This window comes from Solanum pennellii, chromosome 2 (assembly GCF_001406875.1).
Source record: "Solanum pennellii chromosome 2, SPENNV200".
Classification (NCBI taxonomy): Eukaryota; Viridiplantae; Streptophyta; class Magnoliopsida; order Solanales; family Solanaceae; genus Solanum; species Solanum pennellii.
In genome coordinates, this window is record NC_028638.1 from 59,283,058 (window position 1) to 59,307,053 (window position 23,996).

Below are 23,996 nucleotides of genomic sequence, written 5' to 3' on the forward strand. Positions count from 1 at the left end.
GAGGTCCTATAATAATTGCAAAATGTGATTGTAAAACTCTGAATGCACGTTAAACATCTTTTCGGCAGATTCTTGCTTCATTCCTAATTAATTATTATGGTATGTATTGTATTTTATCTTGTATTTAAATTATAATGTTATGTGTTGTATTATTATATTGTATTTAAATTATCATATTATGTATTTTATTTTTAAAAGGGATAATGCAAAAGTACCCCCTCAACCTATGTCCGAAATCTCAGAGACACACTTATACTATACTAAGGTCCTATTACCCCCTGAACTTATTTTATTAATAATTTTCTACACCTTTTCGGCCTACGTGGCACTATCTTGTGGGTCCAATGCTGGTTGACTTTTTCTTTCAAGCTAGTGTCACGTAGGCCGAAAAGGGGTAGAAAATTACTTATAAAATAAGTTCAGGGGGGTAATAGGACATTAGTATAGCATAAGTGTGTCTCTGGAATTTCGGGCATAAGTTTAGGGGGTACTTCTGCATTTTTCCTTTTTAAAATGAAAACTTTCATCTTATCATTTTAATTGTGTTTATTCAATATAGTGAAAATTAATGATAAAATCAAATTATATCATTGATGAAAATTAGAAAAAAATTAAAATACTATTAATTCGGGATGGAAGTACGATATATTAAATAATATTTTTAAAATATTATATTACATTTAAAACGAAGTATGAAGATTAGATACTTAATAAATGATATTATATGTAAAATAATATGTTAATTAGAAAATAATAGAAATAATAATAAAATAGTCAAAAAGTAAAATAGAGAGTGTGAATAGTAGTTCTCCAAATTCGGAGAACTACTATTCACCTCTCTATATTTGAAGAATAGAGGGTGATATAGACATGGGTTGAGTGTCCATTCTCTATTTTACTCTCCAAATATAGAGAATGAAGAGTGAAATAGAGGTGGGTTTGAGATGGTCTAAAACTGTTTTACTTTTCATTGATCACAAAGACAAATAATACTATTTTTGTTTACTTTTAATAGTTTTTGAATATCTAAAGTTTTTGTGATTTTAGATATTTAGAGTCAAAAGATACACTTTGACTAACATTTTAGAATGTACTTTTTCATGATAATGATATGTAAAAATTGCAATTTATGATACTTTTTGTAATAGTTTCTGAATATCAAATTTTTTATATGTATTGAATTAATCTAATTTAACTTTTAAAATTAGTCATATTGAATTTCGAAAAGCATAACATGACAATTAAAAGTGGATGAAGACAGTATCTAACAATAAATAGAAGCGGATCTAATGTATAGGAATCGACTTCATCTGAATCCATATATCTCTCGATATGGAGCATAAATTGATGTATAAAAATTTATTAAAATTACAATAAATATTAGATAAGAATCGACAATCTTAAAAATATATATAATGGGTTTTAATTTAGTGCAAAAAAACCTTTAACATAAAAAATTAAATCGTGGAACCTCCTTTAAAAATATAGACCATGTCTTACCCTAGGCATTATATTTGGGTAGCGTTTAATTAACTTCTATGCATTGACATTGGAAAGGGATTAAGTCATTTATTAGGTAATCACAAATTAGTAAATATCTTGATAAATATTCTTTCTGGATGTGTTTCTCAACCTCAGAATATAAAACTCAAAAAAAGTTGATAGTTTTTAATTGTGTGTTTTGATACTTCACTTTTTTGAAAATTGAAAGCTTCTATATTCTAAAATTTGAATTTTAGAAGTTTGAATCTTGAAATGCTAATTATGCTACGTAAATTGAAACAGAAAATACAAATTAAAGATATGTAGTGTATATAATTTAAAGTCCATTGGTGATGGTATATCCGATTATCAGTAGTGATTGGTAGATACATTAGGGTGGAGTACAGTGAAGAATGAATAGTTGAGTTTTTGTTAATTTGTTGTGTGATTATCTTTGGAAACAGCAACTTTACATACACTGGATAGGATAGTAGTGCATCTTAATTGTTGATTATGATGTCCTTTATTTTGACATGGCTTGCGTGAACGAGCTTAGGCATAGTAGTATTAAGTATAGGTTGAGCGCTGGCACAAATGATTCTCGCGACAAGAATAAAGCGATGGGCGTGAAAGGGACATTAATGAACAAGAGAATGAAGCTCTAATATAGGATTTTAAACAAGAAATTAAAATGTGTCGTTTCTCTCTCGAAATAATATTATACATTACATCATCTTATAATGAATGATATAGGAGACATGCATGTGTTTTATTTACTACAACAAAATCAACTAATTACACTGCATATTTATTTATTTAAAAATTGACCTAAAACGCTCGTGAACACAAGATATATAGTTGGCAGCCTTTATATCAACGCTTTCGTCTGCGTCAATATTATTATAATTAGAATCGCGGGCGGTACTAGGGGTTGGAATGTAATAAGAAACTTTTGTCTTTTGTGGTGGTGCAGCTTTCTCCTGATTCACTGTAACTATGCTATTTGGATTATAAGGAGCAAGTTTTTCCTTTGGCTCAAGATTATGATGATGAAGATGAAGATGATAAATAGGAGGAGTACTATCCTCCCTTCCGTAATAATTACTCGCCTTTACTGCTCTACCTCGGAATAACGACTTCACTAGTTTCCCTTTCATAAACCCTGTTCTGCGCTTACGGATCGACTCCATTTTCTTCTAATTTACAATTCTGCGTATCTAAATATTGGATTAAGCTGACACATCAAGAGGGGCATATATAGAGAGAGAGTCTTAAAACATTTACGTACCCACAAAATTCTTATTACCCAAAATGTAACCTTTTTTTTTTTTACTCCACGCACTGTAATTTGCTTTACAAGTAGATATGAAGATAAAGTTGAAGCACTAATCAGGTACGTAGTATTATTCCTTTTGCTTTATATATCCGTCTCCCCTTGATATCTCAAATCTTTTTCTTTTTTAAATCTGGAATGTTAATTTAGGACTAACAATAGGAGGAAAACTCATATGTTAGTTGTTGTAATAATTATCTACTAACACACACACACACAAAAAAAAAAGTTTCACGATTCTTATTCCAAAGTAATTAACTTATGCAGTATACCCGCACACGACTTCCTTTTTTAAGTGATGAATAAGACTTTTGAATGTGCTGTCAATATAGATAGAGGAGTGGATTCCCCGAATAAGACCCGTTTCTAAGTACATTCTAGTTTTTTTGTTTTTTTTTTTCTTTTTACTTTTTTTTTTCCGCTTTCAGCATTTTGGGTGGACATGATGTTTTTTTTTTACAAAAGAATATTATTTAAAATTTCTGATCTAAACTAATTCTAATTTTTTTGTGTTATCGTTAAATTGTTTTTATAAAAGGTTAAACAAAAAGGTTTTTCAAGTGAAATTGTTACTAATAAGGCGATATTCTTTTTGAAAAGGATTAAAAAAAGGTACCATAGTCATAAATGAGATGGATAGTATTTTTTTTTATATCAACATCCTACATCACTTATTTAAGAATTAAGACCATAAAATTCGAAAAATATTTTGGTACGTTACACTTATCTCCAGTAGAACACAATAAGAATCAATTAAAGATATAAATTGAAGAGGAAAGAATGTTAATGTAACAATCGAAAATAAATATGAAGACACACGTATATAAATATAGACTTGATACTGATAGAAAAAAAAAAAAGACAATTAGTTGAGAGAGTATGCAATCCAATTAATACTATTCACTACTCATATAGATAATATCGAACCAGAAACAGGTCATCTTATGCTAAGATACTATATTTGGTTAAATATCTACAAAGACTGATAGGAGATTCCGATATAATAAGTAAAATATCTTACCAGTAACATTGTGTAGATTTAGTGGCAAATCAAGAGTAAATTCAATTCAGATATTTCTTAATTCTTAATTTTATCTGTGATCTCTCCAAATATACATCTTCTTAGTTACTACTACTATTAATTAATTAGTGCATCGAATATAACCTTTAAACGCTTTATAATATGATGTGGTTTTGACATCACGTTGTTTTCGTGAGCGAACTTAATTAGGCAAAAAAAAAATTTTATTTCTTTTTTGTACTTTTAGTGGGAAGAATATATGTATGCATAGGACAATGTCTCTGTCACCAATTCCCACCCTTCACTCACTGTTAGGGAATATAATTCTGAAATATTGAGGTTCAGGTATGGGCGCGTCTCTCTATATGTATATATATTACAAATATCTAGTAATAGCACATCATCTAATTAATTAACGATAATTTCGATTAAAATCATGATATGATCGATTTTGAGGCTTAAAGAATCGCTTCGTTTAGAAAATTATATAAATGATACAACATTCACGTATGAATTTTTGTACGGGCAATATATGTTAGTATGCAGCTATCAATTATTATTAGTACTTGTTATATTCTAGAAACTAGAGCATCAAATGTCATGGAAGGAATAATTAAGGACATCGAATGCATGACGCATGTTTCTATTTATGAATCAATATAATAGCTACTCTAGGGTTAGGTTGCCAATTCAGAATTATTATATAGATTCCTTTAGATAACAACTAGAGAATCATATGTGGAGTAATTCATAAAAGGGTATGTCATTTTTCAGGTGGTGTGGCCACTTGTATAGGCTTAAGGATACTTATAGACTAGTAAATAGTGGGCATGCTATGCTTTATACTCTTTCTTGCCTCCTTCTCTAATGCTTTGCTTTACTCGGACATGTACAACACCAATCAAATTTTAAGGTTTATAATAGTGTTAATTAGGTAGGAACCAGAGATTTCTTGTTATCCATATTGCTAACAATAGTTTTGGATGGGATAGCGTAGATATTCCATGTCCGATTAGTCACACATCACCCTTCTTTTCTTTCTTTTTTAGTGATTCTCTTTGTAAAAATAAGATACATCTTCTCTTTGTCTTCAACCGTTCGTTGTGGATTATAAGGTGCTAGCTTATGAATATAAAAGTCCCTTTTTCTATTTTGTTTGCAAGTAGCAAGTGGCAATGCCTATTTAACTTATTTTGCTGTATAGTGCTACCACATTCTTTTCTTTATTTTTGCTTCTACAATTTCCTCATATCCTACTATTTTACACTTCCAAAAGAAAGTTTCCAATATGCACTACTCTTATATATATATATATCATGTAGTCTCTCGGACATATTAATCTTTCCAAAATTGATACTCCACACGAGTTTTTGTTTTGAACGGTCTAAATTAATTTGTATGACTATCAATAAGTATTTTATTACAATATGTATGTTTATATTTAAAAAAAATTAATATATAAATATGATATTATATTCGAGACAGATCAAAAAGAAGAAAGTATATCAGTACTGAAAATAGCTAAATTTGTATTATTAAAGAGGAGGAGAATTCTGTCATCACCCACTTACGAGCAGAGGCGGACCCACATGCACCCGAACTCGTGTATTACTTAAGTAACTCATATATATTTTTATTTTTATAAAAATAGCTTACGTATATCTTTTTATTTAACGAGTAAAACTTTTCATAGGATCTTATTTTTTTAAAAAAATTATATGATATGAAATTTTTACACATAATCTTTTTATTTCTTTATTTATCTTTATTTGAATTCCTTATTCGTATTTTATATATATATTTTTCCCTCTCCTTCTTTATTGTAAAAATATAAGGAAAAAAATGTGAACAAGAAAAGAAAAAATAAGTAAGGAAACAAATTTAAAACACTAATTATTTTTCGGATTACTTTTTCTATTTGTAAAAATATTGGGGCATATATATTAATTTTTACAAAAAAAATAATAAAAGTTAAATTTTGACTATTAAAATAATAAATCCAAATTAACGGGAAAAAAGGACAAAAAAGAAATATCTACTATTATAGAAAAGTGAGTATCAATATATCAGTTTATGGTCAAATTCTTATAAGTTGAGGATATTTTCGTCATACTAAATTATTCTCACTATTTCCATTATATTACACGTGGTTGTACATGTCATCCATGCCACTTCATCAAAATTCATTCATCTGTGAAAACTCAAAAGTTTCTTCATCTTCTATTTTCTCAAACAGTCGCCCCTGTGGCTACCATTCTTAGATATTTCTTTGATTTTTTGTGTCCTAACCTTCAAATTTGTCTTAGTCGTCATTTTCTTCTGTATTTTGTTATTCGATTGAATGAATTTGTAAAGTTTGATATTTTTTCTTTCAATTTTCTTCAGTTTATATCTTTACGAAGATTATCATTTTTTAAATGAAAGTTGAATGGATTTATTAAATAGGCAAATTAAAGGAGAAAAAAAGGATTAGGGTTTGTTATTATTTCTATGTATGTATGTATTTAACAATTAGTTGTATGGGTTTTTCAAGTTTTGGTCTTTAATTCTTCTATTGAATATATAAGAAATTACTGGAATCAACTGATTTTCTAGGCCTTACCATGCCACCAATTCTAGAAATACTCTTGGGAGAAAATGACATAGTTGTAAGCTAAAAGAGCATCATGGCCTTGTCACTGTGCGAACTTATTAGAGAGCAATGACTCGGGGTAAAGGTTTGTATTGATATTTTGTGATCTGTATCAATTGTCAATTGAGATGCTAAGGCAATAAAATGGTTCTACTTCTTTTTTGTTGCAAATAAAAAGTGATTAGATTAGATAGTTGTTGGGATGTTACCTTTTCATTTAACTTTTAAAATTATAATCCAAATCAATTTCACATTTTGTATGTATTTTATACCCTTCACAACATATATGAGGTTGTGAAGGGTATAGACATTTAAGAATATGGTGCCAAAGCTTTCTATTTGGCACACTTACAATTTTGATCATTCAAAGTTGTGACTTGTGCATGCCAATGTTAAGTAGTGACTTTTGTATATACATAGTGTATTTCCTAACTGATACTTAAATAGTTTACTTATAGCTCTCTTTTATCATTTATTTTTGCAGAAAATTTGACTAATACTTTTGGTCCTTACACCATCTTTTTGAGTAGTTGGATTTGAAGAGAGAGCCCAACGCTTTAAAAATGCACACAGACCTAATCACTCTTAGTAGTATTATCATATTGTTGCTACTATACTCTAAATAAACCACTAAAAAACATTTCTCCTGCTTCAACATAATTGTATATACAATGTGTGCGCATGTGTTAGCAATCTCTCAAAGAAATGAACTTCAATTGATTTGCTATTTTTCCAGTTGTTGCCTCACAAGTATTCTCAACTATTTTTGTCTCACGAGTATTCTTAACTATTGTGCTTTGGGCGCACATCTGAGAAGTATCAAAATATACCCTTACATGAATGTGTCTTTAAAAAATAAAACAATGCAAAAAATACATTAAATTTGTTTTTTTAAAATCCATTAGAGAAAAAAGAGTATATATGTGTCATTCTCGTGACAAAATTGAAAGGTATAATAAACCATTATTCCTATATTCTATCCAAAAGAAATTGTTGTTTACGAAAGTCAATATATATTATTTTTAGCGTGAGTTATAATATTTTGTTATGTGATATCTTAATAATTAATTTTTGGTGAGAATTTCATAACATTATTGCAAATAGTAGGTTTGCATATCGGTTAATCACGATTAAGCAATATTTATTCTTACTTTGATGTATTTTTATTTAACTTGTGAAACTTGTGATTGAAATTAAAAGTATTTTGTGATAATTAAGGTCAGCATTTTCCTCAAAATTGTTAGCGCAAAAGCTAGTTCTAGTTAGCCCAACTCATGAGGTTTCAGAATCTACCGGCTTAGAGTGACATCTTGTGGCCCAAAAGAGTTACACCTTAGTAAGCCCAATATTTAATTGTTGTGCAGATTTGGGGAAATTTTCTTGCTAAAACCCATACATACAAATCGGATCACCATCGTTATCATCTCTTCATATCCACTTGATTAATCGCTAATTTTAGAGGTTTTGATATTGGAATACCAATCAAAGAAACAAAATTCATCTTGAAATGGCTTTAACCAACTTTATACTCACGGTGGTCGGAGTAAGCGCCGTGTTTTTACTGATGAGGAGCGATGTCAAACAGTCTGCCTCAATCTTCAAGCGTAACGTTCGTCAAATTCGCCATTGGCTCGAGGAAGAGTCAGCTTCTGCCGCTAAGTATGAACTATTTTCTCTGCTCATTTTGATATGTAGTTGAAGTTACTATTTTTTCTGCTTTCTTTGAACTTCCGATAAAAAAGTAGTTGTTGATGAACAAAATTAGTGCTCTGTTTTTGTAGAACTAGATGTAATAGGGTTATTGTTGACTGGATTAACACTAAGCGCTTCTAGTTACGTCTACTCTAAGAATGTTCTTGCTTCTTTGATCTTCCTGCTAATATCCTACATAACTCGAAATTGTGATGTGTATCTCATGTTGCCAGGATTTGTTGTTGTTGTTATATGCTTATGTTTTGAGGTCATCTAGAATGTCATGTTCCCTTATTGATATCATCTTCTGTTTTAGCCGTAAATGGTATGCACCACTTGGACATGAATCTTCTGCCTTCAAATTGGTCACCCAAATATTATGTCCATATAATTCCTTTTTGCATGCAAAATCTGTATCTTTTAACAGAACTTGTAAGTATTAATAAGTTAAAATGGTAAAGTCGTCTTATCTTATGTATGACTCTTAATAAGAGAATCAATCTATTTTCACTATGGTAACTAAAACTTATTCAACCAACTTCGGAAAGCCAAAAAAAAAAAACAGGATGGAGTTGTGTGACTCTTCAACGTGGTGTCAGGTTTAGACTCCTTTATGGTATAGATGGAGACTTCTTTATGGCATGTGTCCTTGATACCTTGAGTTATTTGGTTCATTTTGCAGTAGTTATGTGTGGTATGAAGCATGAATAAAAAATGTATGCTATTTATAAAGAAAAAAAATATGCTCTACCAATTTCCTATAAGGCTTCTTATTAAACCTTTCTTGACAAGGCGGCGAGCTGAAATTTTTAATTTTAACAACTTGCTTATTTTGTTCATCCTATTTTGTAGAAGAGAGCTATATGCTTATCAATCTGCATAAACACCGTTGCTCTAGGTCTTATTGGAGCTCACAGCATACAGTTTATAAGTCGATCATCTGATCATAAGCTACTCAAGGTATTATCACTCACATTGACTAGCTGTCTGGAATCACAGCAGTCTTAATCACTTCATGTGGTAGGTCAGTGAATGACAGTAATGCCAAAACTTGGTTGCATTTATTAGGGTTAGGGTTTAGTATGAGAGGTTTAAATGCCTAGGAAATTTTAGGGTCGTTTGGCTGAGATTTGTCATGGTGGATGCATCCCCACTATGCTCTGATTGATACATCCCCTGAGGCCATATCTGAGGTTTAGGCCTCTGATCAATGCCTACTTGGGTGCATCCCCACTTTCATGGTTGTTGCATTCTCCAGTCATTTCAGCTGGCTTAATTATTATTGGCCTTTGACTCATGAAGTTGATCAAACGGTATTTGTAGTTCTAAATTATGTTTTGATAGCTTCTTCTAGGTTATATATACATCTTAATTCTTATGTAAGTACACCCATCCTTAATGGTAATTCTTCACCCTTGACAGTAGAAAACTTTTGCTAATTTGCTGTCTGATTCTGTATCGTATCGCAACCTAGGTTGGCAGTTTATGCAGTTCTGGCTAAAGACGTGCTGGACAGTATGAGCAAAAGAACATTTTTTGAAGTGTTGTCTAGCTTTATTCCAGAGAAAGATGGTCTGCAATCTTTCTTCTGGGTACTGCAAGTTCTGCTGTACCAAATTTCAATGCATAATAGGAGTAATATGGAAAGCAATATGTTTTTTAGTCTACAGTTAGAATCCTAGGTACCCCAGAGAACTTATTTTAAAATTTTACTCTTGATTTGTTGGTTTGAGTTTGATCTCCTCTTTTTACTTCTCATTATTTTAATCCTTTCATGTCATTTCTCATCTCCTTATGTTGTTATCTTCTCTTTTGTTATATAGGAGTAACTTGTTTGTCTTAGTAAATTGAATCCTTCATTTTGCTTGCCATTGATGTTTCTGTTTGTGTATTATATGAACATGGCATGCCATTGATGTTTCTGCAGGGAAATGGAAAAGGCAAAGCCAAAGGAGATACCAAAGAAGGACATCCCCAAGGAGGACAAGCAGTAGACGTGACTTGTGTTGAAATTCATATCAGAAGCTCTGCAATTTCCCACCTAATGTTTGGCATTTTGGTCCGCTATCGTTTTGTAGCCCTCATGTAGTTGCCACTTTATGGTTGCCAAGGTTATGACATCATAAATATACGTTCAATCTTCTAGGATGTACATCAATTATGCAGTAACATCAAGATACTTGAAGAGATTTGCAAGATATTGTGATGGAAATATTGGTTTTTATGCAATAACCGGTATAATCGAAAAAGACAGTAATGTTTATTAGGTTAAATGGTTTTGTAAATTTTTTTATTTTATTTGTTATTAGATTGGTTTCCGTAATTGTTAAATTGGTAACTCAAAAAAAGATTATCTGAAATTTATTATTTTACTTCGAATTGTATAACAATGAATTTAATGTTATCTATATCCTATTTCATAAATTCTAGTATTACTTTTGGTTGTTGGCAACACAAACTAACCTTTGTGCTTTTATATTGCAGACGCTTTTTCTCTTTATACAAATAAATATCCACACACAAACGATTGGTGTGAGGATTTTCTTACCAATTAAACTGAAATTGATTAAAAAATATTTTAATGAGATTTAGTTATTAATTTAGCGTATTCACAAATTAAACTCTGATAGATAGATAATACATGAAACGTATTTACGTTATTTGTGTTGTTGATAGTAATTTGAAAATTTTAGCCCAAAAAGGTAGTACACTCATGGGCTGGATTTCTGTGGCCCAAAAGAAGTTAGCAAAGCCCAGCATTGAGGTTTCTTGCTCGTGTACAAATCGGAGAGCTCTTGAGATTGGAATAGGCGATACCAATCAGAGGAACGAGCGACGTCAATCTTCAAATTCGCCGCTAAGTGTATGTCTTCCCCCTTACCTTTCACTTTCCAGTTTCTATCTGGTCTCTTATCTGCTTGGTTGAAGTTTTTATTTTTTGCATTCTGCTTCAAGTTTGACAAAATGTTAGCCGCTTGTGAATGGATAATTCCTGAGGCTGTGATTGACTGCCTTAACAATTAACAATAAGTAGTTTTAGTTATGTCTACTTTTGAGAACGTTCTTGCTTCTTTCCTCTTCCTGATAAAATTCCCAAATTTATGCTTCTCTGTAAAATCTGCTCACAGTTTTTTGGATGAAATTTCAATTTGACCTTTTTTTACAAAGGTACGGCCACATATTAGTATGAAGGGATCACTTCAAGTCATTTGAGTCATCAATATTAATAAGCATGCTCACATATACAATTTGATTTTTTTTTTGGGTTAGTTTCTTCGGTTTTTTGGATACCATAGCTAGTTTAGTGTTTCATGCTTTCAAAAGCAGCAATTGATGTCCCTATGATTAATTTTATTTTTGACTATGTTCAAGTTTGCATATATGATTACGTTTGGTGCTCAGGTAAAATGGCCACCAAACACATGTTCCCTTATTGATATCATGTTCTGTTTTAGCCCAAACTTTTATGCCACCCAGTTGGACATGGATCTTTTTCCTCCAAGCCAACCCAATTTCTAACAAATTCTTACTTTTTTAAAAAAAAATAAAAAAATTCAAATATATGTCTTTCAAATTGAACATTGTACTTTTTTTTAGTGCAAAATTTGTATCTTTTGACATAATTTAGAATTCTTTATAAGTGGAATAGGTAAAATCATCTTATCTTATGATGTCTGTTAATAAGAAAATTTATCCATATTCACTATGGGAACTAAGAGTCTAAGACATACCAACTTCTGAAATAAAAAGAAAGAACAGGATTGCCCCCTGTGTAGGCAAGAGTGTTGTGACTCTTGAACATGGTGTCATGTTTAAACTCCTAGCAGAAGTGTTCTCAATACATTGAGTGATCTGGTTCATTTTATAGTAGGTATGTATGCAATGATTCATGAAAAAAATGTATGCTAGTTATACATTAAGTGTATTGTGCCAATTTCCGTCAAAAGGCTTCTTAATCCTTTCTTGACAAAGTGGCAAGCTGAAGCTTTTTTAATTTGGATAGCAAGCTAAGATGTTCATCCTGTTTTGTAGAAGAGAGCTATATGTTTATCAATCCGCATAAACTCCATTGCTCTAGGTCTTATCAGAGCTCAGAGCCTACAGTTTAAAGGTCGATCCTCTGAGCATAAGCTACTCAAGCTGCAAGGAGGACTACCAGTAGTCTGACTCATTTTGAAATTGTTATTAGAAGCTGTGGCTACTTCAACCTCTGTGAGTTTAGCCAAATCGGAGAACAGGCTAGAAAAGGGAACTGATGGCAGGCAGTGGTGGAAATCTTAGTTCCAATCAGTCATCTGTGTCTCATCAAGCTCCCAAAATCCTATTAGCCAAACCTGGACTTGTTTCCGCCGGTAAGTTCAACCGTGGTGGACCTGACGATGATCCAGCAGCTCACCGCCCACGTCTTCCTTCTGTTGGATCTCTTAATCTTCTCTCTGACACCTGGGATTTCCACACGGATCGTTTTCTCCCGTTTCTAACGGATAATACGGACTTTACAGTAGTGGGTGTGATTGGCCCTCCCGGGGTTGGGAAATCGACGATAATGAACGAAATTTATGGTTTTGATGCTAGCTTGCCTGGAACTCTTCCTCCTTTTGCCATAGAAACAGAAGAAACAAGGGCTATGGCGAAACATTGTACGGTTGGCATTGAACCACGGGTTTCATCTGAACGGATTATACTGCTTGATACACAGCCTGTTTTTAGCCCCTCGGTTTTGGCTGAAATGATTAGACCAGATGGCTCATCCACCATACCGATAATAAGCGGTGAATCTTTATCAGCTGAGCTAGCTCATGAACTGTTGAGCATCCAGCTTGGTGTTCTTCTTGCATCCATTTGTCACATTATATTGGTGGTATCAGATGGAGTCCATGATGCTAGCATGTGGCAACTCATGTCAACGGTTGATTTGCTAAAGCATGGGATACCTGATCCATCATCTTTAACCCTTTCTCATCGTCAAAGCTCTGAGAAAGAAAACAGAGACAGAATTCTAGATAGTGGAGGAGAGTACATGGCTGATCCAGTTTTTGTGCATACAAAGCTATGCACTGAAGATCTAGCACCATGTAATCTTGTTCAACTGAAGAAGGCACTCACACAATTCTTTTGCTCGTCATCCTTTGTGAGATCTGAAAACCACAACACTGCCAAAGAGAGTCAAGTTTCTGCTGTTTCTTCCAACATTCAATGTGCTGGTCGAGAATCTGAATTTTTGAAATTATTTCTTATTCCATCCAGAAATAAGGATGATCCCTTGAAGCCACAGTATGAAAGCCACATTTCAGCATTATGGAATTTGCGGGATCAGGTTTTGTCAAAGAGAGGTCCGTCTTTCTCAAGGACTGTGTCTGAGCGTGATTGGGTAAAAAATTCTGCCAAGATATGGGAAATTATTAGGAATTCTTCCATTATTGTGGACTATTGCAGAACTCTTCAAAGTTCAGGCATGTTTAGGAGGTAATAATAGATTTAAATTTCTCTGTTTATCAACAACAAAGGTACTGAATTATGAAAGATTTTTCGCATACTCTATTACAAGTCCTACATATACTTTAAAATTTAAAAAACATCAGAAACCCAATGTTTTAGATTTTGATCCGTATACTACATGCTGACTAATTTAGGCTCCCAAAATACTAAATCGTTTGGTAGTCCCTCAACTAGTTGTCACTTCATGGTTCACGAGTTTATGACATTATAAACATTGTCTTGTTAAATATACTTGCATTCTTCTACTAGCATGTATTCAGAGTTAATATCTCAAAAGGTCACTCAACTTTGTGAATTTATCTAGTAAAGTTACTTAACTTTATTTTGTATCAATAAAATCACTCAACTTAGATTTTTGTATCAATAAAATCATTCAACTAAATTTATCAAAAAAAATAAAAATTGACATGACAAAATAGATTATTAGATCATGATTATAATTAAAATAATAAAAAGAATATCTTAAAATTACTATTACATTATAGAATAAAATAATAAAAAATAAATAACAATATTTTCTTTCAGAATTTTTTATTTTTTCTTCGTTATTTTTCTTGTATTCACATTCCCATTGGCTGTTAGTACACGCACAACATTTGACGGACTAAATGAAAATAGCTACAATACAGTGTTCTTTTATTCCTACAGAGAAATATTAGTAGGCAGTTGGAGATTTTTTTTAAAAATGTATTTAAAGTTTAAATTGAAAACAAGTATAAGAAAGTCAAATTTGATTTTAATATTTCAAAATTATCATTCATTTTTGTTGTTTTATTTTATAATGAAATAGGAATTTTGAGCTATTTATTTATAATTTCAATCATGAACATGATTTAAAAATAATTTATTTTGTTATGTCAATTTATTTTAGAAATAAATTTAATTGAGTAATTTTATTGATATAAAAGTCTAAGTTGAGTGATTTTATTGATATAAAGGTCTAAGATGGGTGATTTTATTGATATAAACAAAGTTTAATGACTTTACTAAATAAATTTCCATTTTATTGATATAAAAGTCTAAGATGAGTGATTTTATTGATATAGAACAAAGTTTAATGACTTTACTAAATAAATTTTCAAAGTTGAATAACCTATCGATGTATTAACTCCATGTATCGATTATGCAAATATTCTTAAAGAGATGTGCACAGCTGATTTCGGTACACAAAAATGACTTTACAATTTCGGTTGGTTAATTAGTATGACGAACAGAAAATGATGTTGGAAACCTCTGTTTTAGTCTTTTTTGTTAAAATTGTCATTATATGAAGGAGCTAGAATAGATTGGATTGGATTGGATCATTACAAGACCAAACAAATAAATATCTAAAATCGTCACTCAAATTTAAAGATTGTTTCTTTTATTTTATTATCCAAATGCGACTTAATTAAAAGGATAGTTTTCTTAGAAAGTTGTTTTATAACCTAAAAGTTAATAATATTTTATCCAAAAAATCATTGATTATGGTAAATGGTTTTCTTAATTTACCTAAAAAAGTCCCAGCAAAGATTTACTTGGATCTGAATGTAGACCGATACTTGGACCTTGAAAACATTCCTTCTTATTCCTTTTCATCATATAAATTGGAAGTATGACCATGCTCCAATGAAAAGGAGAATTTAAACGTACTTGTTTTTCACTCTTTCAATTTTCATCTTTACTTACAAAAGTAAAATCTAATTTTGTTAGTTCATCTTTACTTAATTACTCCAAGTATTTTTAAAAATAGGAAAATGCAGTTATAACTGATGCATATACATCATAATATTTAGAGCTTGTTTGACATTACTGCTAAAAACAACTTATTTTGAGATACATTATTTTAAAAATGGCTTTTCAAAAAATATGCATTTGAAATAATTTGTGTTTGGCTAATTCATTTGAAAAGAGTTTTTCACAAACAAATTGTGTTTGTCTAATTTTGTTTTTAAAATGTTTTTGAAAGTTGATTTTTTTTTTTTAAAAAAAAAGACAACTGTTAATGTACTTATAATGTTTTTAAATTTATTTTACAGAGAAATTAATTTAAATATCTATTATTAAAAAAATAAAAAATTTTATTTTTATTAGATAAAAAATGTAAATGTTGAAATTTTTAATCAATATTATAACTTTTTTGGGAGGTTGAAATCTTTAATTGTTATTATTTTAATCTTGTAAAATATTATTGTAACTTCTNCATTCGGGGACGAATGTTCCTAAGGGAGGGAAAATGTAACTCTCCAAAAGTGTAAGATCTACTCTAGAGCCTAAGATGATTGTCTAACGGTGAGGACACTGTTTTAATATCATATAATGTATATAAGTCATTTATGAAGTTTAAGAATCAAAACGACAAGAAACGTCCAAGACGTCCGGAAGCAAGTCTAATTGAACTAGTGAAACGTCCTTAGGTTTCAGAAAGGTTTAGGAGTGGTGTATGAGGTCTAAAACTTAAAAAATGACTGTAAATAGGTAAATATATATATATATATATATATATATATATATATATATAATGATATTTTAATCTTGAGAAAAATAATGTTTTGTCTGTGGATTTATTTTTGCTTTTTTTTAAATAGCAGAAACTTTTAGCTTATTCCCAATAACACAAAAATTGCTTAAAGTACCTTTACTGAATTTGTGAAACACCAAAATTTTGAAAGAGAAGGTGTTATGTATGTCAAAAATTTAAAATTGAGGGTGAAAGTAGAAGAGAGGTTGAATTTAATTAGCTGTGAAACAGTAGTTTACTAATACTAATAAAGAAACAAATATATATAGTAATGATCTTAGGTAGCAGTTGTAGTAAATATTTGTTTTGAGAGTGTAATAAGAGAGCATTAATTAATTAAATGGCATGGAGGATTAGGAAAAATATGCATCTGATGGAGGATTTGTTCAAAATTATCACTGGGCTTTTGAATAGGATGAGTATGCATTCCTTCGTAAGTAGTCACTACAACTGTTTCATCTTTGGAAAGGCGCTGTACTTGCTTCTTCACATTGCATCCTTCATGAGTACATCTGTAGTAGCTTCTGCGTGCAGTACATGCATGTTTCAATATTTAGTTCGGCAGACCACTCATATTTCTATTTTCTATAATACAGAAGAGTGAAGTGGGAGGATGATCACGAGCAAAAGTATAATTTCACGCTGATAAATATCTATTTAGAAAAATGATGAACATTTTTTTATATATGAAGTGAATTATGATAAAGGGCATAAATGTAATTTTATATTAACAAAAATCTACCAAGAATGAATGATAAAATTAAATAGTTCTAGAAACATCTTAAGTTATTGTTATTACCATTAACTTATTTTATTATTACTTCACTTTCTTTTCTTTTGTGAGTTATTGTGATATCTATTTTATTATTACTCTATTTTACTATTACTTTAATTTAATTCTTAATATTTTTTTAATTCATTGTTTACTTTTTATATAAAAATTTATAATGAATTAATTATTTTCATCTTTATCTTAGTTCTAATTAATATACTTGAAAATAAATAAGTTTGATAAAATTAATAATATATATTAGATTGAAATTAAAGAAAATGTTACAAAGTAACTTTATAAATAAAAATGAATAGGATGATATATTTGTATAAAGACGACCAAGAATAAAAATGTTATTGCATATTAATAAAAATCTATCAAGAATAAATAATTTTAGAAACATCATTTTATATGTGAAGTGAATGATGATGAAAGGTAAAAATGTAACTTCATGCAAACAAAAATCTACCAATATAACAAGAAAATTAAATAGTTCTAGAAACATCTTTAATTATTCATATTAGTATTACCTCATTTTTGTTATTTCTTCACATTTTATGAGTTATTGTGATATCTATTTATTATATAAAAGTAAATAAATTATTATTACGCTTAGCTCTTAATAATTATATATCAAGTATAATATTAGGTAGAATCGATCAAAATTAAAACTAAAAGTTATATGTATATTTAAATTTTTGTATTGATATATTTTTTAATTTTGTGATCTTAAATATCCTATATAAAAAATTAAAATTCAGAAGTTATTTTCTTTTTGAAATGAAATTAAAAAATAAGTTCATATAAATTGAAAAGGATGGAGTCGTATATTAAAAATGAAATATAATGATTTGAAAACTTTAATTCTTTGTTTTAATTTCTAGTTTGTTACATATTTGAAAATTACATAATAAAAAGTTTAAAAACGCAATGTAACAATTTAAGATATTTTTAGAAAAACATAGTTAAAAAACATAATGAAATTTGGTTGACTCCCTTATTTTTATCGAAACAAAAAAGTTGCATATATTATTTGAAAATAACGTAAGAATTAAAAAGTTTTTATGATCACAGTAAAATAACAATTAAAAATATGTGAGGACCACATAAGAAATTTCGTTGATTTTCCTAAAAAATCACTTGTATACCATAAAATGAAACAAATAGAGTAACATGTATTATTCGAAAATGACAAAAGAGTTATATAAATTAACAATCAAAAATTTCAAAAAAAACAACCACATATAGAAAATTTAGTTCACATTTTCAAATTTCATTTGTGTCACATAATTAGAAGAAAAAAATCTAACATACGTTGGGCCTGCGCTGGCGCGGACACCTAATATCTAGTATAATATATATATATATATATATATATACCAAAACCACCCTTTGCATATCATTAATTGGATTTAATTAATTTCGAGTGAGTAAATAAGGTGATAAGTTAATATGAAATTAGTGAATAAGAGGAAAGTAGTAGCTAGCTAGGGTTCTCATTTTAATTATCATAGATCAATGAACATACACCTAGATTATTAAAGAAAATCTTTGACATGAATTGAAGTAACTAATCATATGAGTAAAACAAATGCTGAGAGAGGGGTGGGTTGCTCGGACAGGAAGACATCACACGCCATATATATTCTTCAACTCTAACGTGGTTTGCAGTCATGCAAGCAAAAATTTATGATATGCACGTACGTACGGGGTTATATACATATATAACACAGAAAAATATTTTTGGGTACGTAGTGATAACAATCTAATTAGAAGAAATGATGAAATAACTAGTACGTACGTACCTTGGGTAATTGTTGTTCTTGACAGCCTTTTGTCCATATTTTCTCCATCGATAGCCATCATCAAGTATATCAACCTGACTTTTAGTTTGAAAAGCAAATCTGGGCTTCTTAATTTTCTTATTCTTAACCGATAACAAATTACGATGATCATTTTGCATCATCTCGGATACAGAACCAACAACCACATCATTAATATCCATTTAGTAGTAGGATAGATATATAGATAGATGATCCAAGCTAAGGCTCGATCCGATCACGTTATCGCTTTTCTAGTTAATAATTAAATTAGATATATACACATGCACACACCACTCATATGTCTATATCTATATATAATAGTAGATCGAGGAAAGACAAACGTAGTTTCATCAATTATTAGTAAAATAAAGAGGGGAGTAGTACTAATGTATTTGTCGTGTCTACTAGAAAAGTTACCCGGCGGCTCCATCGCTCAAGTCATCGTTAACTTTGACGATTCACATTTTGAGAGGAAATCTTATTGGCGAGAATTTAATTTTCACTCTAATTTTTTTAATGTATAAATACTATTTCTAAAAACTATATGGTTAGATCGCATTTAAGAAATATAATAAGTAACATTTATCTCAAAAAAATATCAAAATTACTAATTAGAAAAGGATTAGTAAATTATTAATGGTAGGTCAAGAAGAAAAAGAAAAACAAAAAAGAGGACACTCTCAGAAGGTGGACACGTTTAATTCCATTAGCAAATGTACCATAAATATATTTGTTTCATTGCCAGTTTATATTATGATATTTCAACAAAATAAACAATAGTATTATATTTCTACAACACATCATGAGTTGTAGAAATTAATAACATAATTCTTATCCAAGTTTCACATGGCAAAAAAAATATTAGCTAGTAATTTTAGTATTTCCAAATGAACTTAAAGAACCTTTTACTTTTCTCAAGCTAAAAAAAATACATGTGCAACTTCAACTTTATTAAGTAACTTTTTTCAAATTGTACTTTAAAAAACATCACATTATATCGTTTCCTCCCAACACTACTAAGAATTCTCTTTATAATTTGATATGTGTTATTTTCCTTAAATTCCTTGCCCAGAGTTCCAATTTATCTTTATTCTTGACGAGAGAAACACCATCAATTTTTGACTAGGTGCGTTTATTGATAAAGAATTTATTAGAGCCCCCAAAAGTTAATAGTTAGGACAAAAATATATGACACCATTAAATTTAAGAGTTATTAATGGACAAAGACAATACTTGTACTATAGAGCACGTGCTTTGGAATAAGGTCGACTATTCATATTCGTAATAGTACTGCTGTAGAAGGGTAAAAATAATTGGTCACATAAAAAAATTACTCCATTCATGTGCTTTTCGGATTTCGATATTTCAAATGGCCTATTTTTTACTATAAAGTTTTTGTATATTTTTTTTATATTTTAATTATTAATTTACAAATATATTTTTAAAAATTAAAGATTTTATGTGTAAATTTTTTATTAAATTCACATTATTTGATTCTTAAAAATGAAAAATGTCATATTGGGAGTACTTATAATTTATTCTCTAGGTATATGTAGTGGTGGAAAAAATGGATATATTCTGCTTAAAGAAAAGCTAGATTTTCATATGTTATCTTGTTAATTTTCATGAGTTCTTTCAATTTGTGTTTTACCATATTCATATTATCTGTCAATTAACTTCTATATAAAAAAATGTATAATTGATATATTTTATTCAACTCATTTTCAATATATCTGCTCATGTTCAATCAATCGGACCCTTAATTCAATTTGTTACTTGCTGTATGCATATAAAAGTTTGTGATGTTGTACATAAATCAAGATATATATGCGTCATGAATTGCGCAACAAGTTTGAATACTATGATTTTAGATATATACGACTAGTCCAATCTTGTGTCTGCACACTATATAATGTCCTTCTCGAAGCACCCATGAGTCAATATATTTGATAGAGAAAGCCAACAAATTACTTGATTTAATTTGAAGTACGACAGAATTAAAGTAAATCTTTTGTTTGAATTTTAACCTATGTATATTATATATTCAAATTAAATTTAACATATAACTTAACCACCTAAGAGAACACTGTATGGAGTATACGTACAATTTGTTTGAATAACTACTCCGTTTTTAACTTATATGACGGCATTAATTCCTGTTTGTCCTTTGACCATTGCAGTCATGCGTGACACCAGAATTTTTTCGACTACTTTTTTTTTTTTTGACAACAACAACAATATAGGAGTATAATTTAATAAGATTAAAAGATATTTTAATTTCAAATTTTAATAAAATATGTCATTTTAATTTTTAATTAAGATGATGGAATTTTTTTAGAAAAAAAAAATGTTGAGAGCAATATATATAATATATATATATATATAGTGGGTAGTTGGGAGAAGAGGTACAGTGCAGACTGCAGAATAAAGTGTAATGCTATTCATATATTCATAATAGTGCAGAATTTTAGAGTATATAATTTCTATATTCCTTAATTATTCAAATCTCAAATAACAATTAGCGCCATCGCAATTCATTAACCATTTGTTTTCTTAATTAATTATTTCTTTCTTTGTTTGCTAGTAGTCAAAGATAGGATAATGTTTAATATTGGAGTATATGAATTAGTGTTTCAACTTTGAACATCCCTTCCACTCATTACCATTTTTTTTCTTTTCTCCAGACATCCATAATATCATCTCATTTTCTAGAATAATCAGAAAAGTAGAATTCAATTTTTATTAACGAGTACGATTAAGGGAAAACTCTCATATATACTGAAAGATTGAAGTTTTATGGAAGTCAATGAACGAGTCCAAGGGATCTTGAAGGTTATTAATTTTATCCTAAATTCATAATCCTTAGACGTAACATCTCTGACCAAACTAAGCCATTATATAAAGCCATTCACCAAAATAATATGTTTTTCTAAAATTTTACAAAACTAGTATAAACGTATTCCACAGTAACGTTTTAGGATATATCTTTTTTAAAAAAAGTTGATGGCGTCAGATTGATATACGTTACTTACAGTAACGTTTTAGGAGTAAAACGTTACTGAAAATAACGTTTTAGGAGTAAAACGTTACTTACAGTAACGTATATCAACCTAATGCTGTTAGTTTTTTTTTAAAAAAATATACCCTAAAACGTTACCGTGAAATACGTTTATACTAGTTTTGTAAAATTTTAGAAAAATGTATTACTTTGATAAATTTTTTTATATAATGGCTTAGTTTGGTTGAAAATATATTCGTAAAGAGCTTAAGCTACAACACATGTCAATGCCCTCTTTTAGGAACAAACATGTGCGCATCACAACAAATTAAACCGGGTTAATGAATAAACTTGGGTCTTTTCATTTTTAATAAAATTAAAAAAATATTTTGACCAATCAAACATATAACGGGAACAAAAATAAAAATGTCACGAGTTAGAAAATATTTATAGCCCTATTTTGGATGGAATAACTCTATTCGTATTGGTGATAGACAAAATGAAGAGGCAGTTGTTCCACGAGAGTTCATCCACACATCTCTAGCTAAATATTTCTTTTGTTTTCTTTTCCCAATGCATGCATTGTTGATTCTCGAATATACTACTCTTCCAACTTCACTTTATTAACAAATCTTACTCAAAACAGATAATACCATTAATAGGTTAGCTAGGCTGATATTCAAGTCACTTTGTATGCAATCTTGGTCGATGATGAGTTCCAGCATAACTGGCCGATTTAGCAAATTTCATACCGACCGAGAGCACTACTTTATGTATAATATAAAAAAACAAAGGGAAAATTGTATATAATAGCAAACTAATAACGTAAAATAAATGGAGTAGCTAGAGTTTGATTTAATTGTGCATCATAGCAAACGTTTGCAAAAAATTGTCAGGCGCCTCTCTCCTAAATATTTCGCTCGTCACTCTCCTCCAATCTCTCGCTCGCTTTCTCACTTTTTATACAAACACAAGTGTATAAAAATTGTTTCTAATTGTATAAAGTAGAGAAAGTTGTATAAATACATATATTTTTATATATGTATTTAGAAACAAAAATATATGTATTTATACAATTTTCTCTGCTTTATATAATTAGAAACAATTTTTATACACTTGTGTTTGTATAAAAAGTGAGGAAGCGAGCGAGAGATTGAAGGAGAGTGGCGAGCGAGATATTTGGGAGAGAGGCGCCTGACAATTTTTTGCAAACATTTGCCATGGAGTACAATTAAATCAAACCCTAGCTACTCCATTTATTTTAGATTATTAATTTGCTATTATATATAATTTTTCCAATAATTTATTATTTTTTAAATGGCTATATGTGAAAGTTTCCCTAAATTTATCAACAAAGCCCAAATTATTCACCGTGTAGTATAGGCCTTCAAGACGTGATTTTGGGCCGTTAAGGCCTAATGCATCATCCCTATGATTCTCCCCAAAGCCTAAGTTGACATGGTACTTGATCACGACTATATGAACTTTGTTCTTTATTTAGGGAAAATTATATATAACGATAAATTAATAAATTAAATTAAATGCTATAATTACACTTTGATTTAATTGTGCCCCATAACAAACTGTTTGTCAATCAGCTTTCTCCCTCAAACTCTTGCTCGCCACTCTCCTCTCTCGCTCGCTTCCTCTCACTTTTATACAAACACAATGTATAAAATGTGTTTCTATTTGTATATAGCGAGAAAAAATTGTACATCTACATATACTTTTGTTCCCTTCTCTCTCCTCTCCTATATCTCGTTCGCCACCTTCGCCTTTATAGCTAAACAAACAGAAACGAATTGTATAAATTGTGTTACGGTTTGTATAAAGTAAGAGAAAATTGTATATACACTTGCAAATACATATATCTTCGTCCTATACACTTATAATTATACAATAAAAATACTCCCCTGTCCACTTTCTTTTGTTTTTCTCTCTTTCTTGTTTTATACAATTCGATTCAATTGTATATTCTCTGTCCAAACCTCTTTTGTCTTTCTCTCTTTTTCATTTTCGTCCTATACACTTATAATTATACAATACAAATATTTCCCTGCCCAAGTCTCTTTTGCCTTTCTCTCTTTCTCATTTTATACAAATTCAAATTGTATATAATTTCTCTCTTTCTCGTTTTATACAATTCGCTTCAATTATATATGTATAGCGAATTATACATACATACACACACACACACAGACACACACACACACACACACATATATATATATATATATATATATA

At 29.8% G+C, this 23,996-nt stretch overlaps 3 protein-coding genes across 4 annotated transcripts; 2 read left to right on the plus strand and 1 right to left on the minus strand.

Annotated features, from left to right (window-relative positions):
- The first annotated feature begins 7,996 nt into the window (after positions 1 to 7,996).
- On the plus strand, positions 7,997 to 10,584 carry LOC114076043. 2 transcript variants are annotated; one of them, XR_003576325.1, is made up of 3 exons: positions 7,997 to 8,127; positions 9,013 to 9,120; positions 10,088 to 10,584. XR_003576325.1 is itself a non-coding variant. In XM_027914324.1 (3 exons), the coding sequence occupies exons 1-3, from the start codon at positions 8,043 to 8,045 to the stop codon at positions 10,247 to 10,249; spliced, it is 309 nt and encodes a 102-aa protein (XP_027770125.1). In that variant the 3' UTR covers positions 10,250 to 10,584. The 2 variants fall into 2 exon arrangements, 1 of the variants encoding a protein (XP_027770125.1); XM_027914324.1 differs by having other exon boundaries at positions 8,043 to 8,127; positions 9,059 to 9,120.
- Positions 10,585 to 10,882: 298 nt separating this feature from the next.
- Positions 10,883 to 13,738, plus strand: LOC107008683 (protein SMG9-like). Its single transcript, XM_015207818.2, has 2 exons — positions 10,883 to 11,023; positions 12,193 to 13,738. Exon 2 carries the CDS (start codon positions 12,416 to 12,418, stop codon positions 13,628 to 13,630), a length of 1,215 nt encoding a protein of 404 aa, XP_015063304.1. The 5' UTR covers positions 10,883 to 11,023; positions 12,193 to 12,415; the 3' UTR covers positions 13,631 to 13,738.
- A 2,506-nt stretch (positions 13,739 to 16,244) lies between these two features.
- On the minus strand, positions 16,245 to 19,009 carry LOC107010766 (probable WRKY transcription factor 45). The gene is made up of 2 exons (XM_015210048.2): positions 18,737 to 19,009; positions 16,245 to 16,683 (listed from the first exon to the last, which is right to left on the minus strand). The coding sequence occupies exons 1-2, from the start codon at positions 18,934 to 18,936 to the stop codon at positions 16,488 to 16,490; spliced, it is 396 nt and encodes a 131-aa protein (XP_015065534.1). The 5' UTR covers positions 18,937 to 19,009; the 3' UTR covers positions 16,245 to 16,487.
- Between the last annotated feature and the right edge of the window lie 4,987 nt (positions 19,010 to 23,996).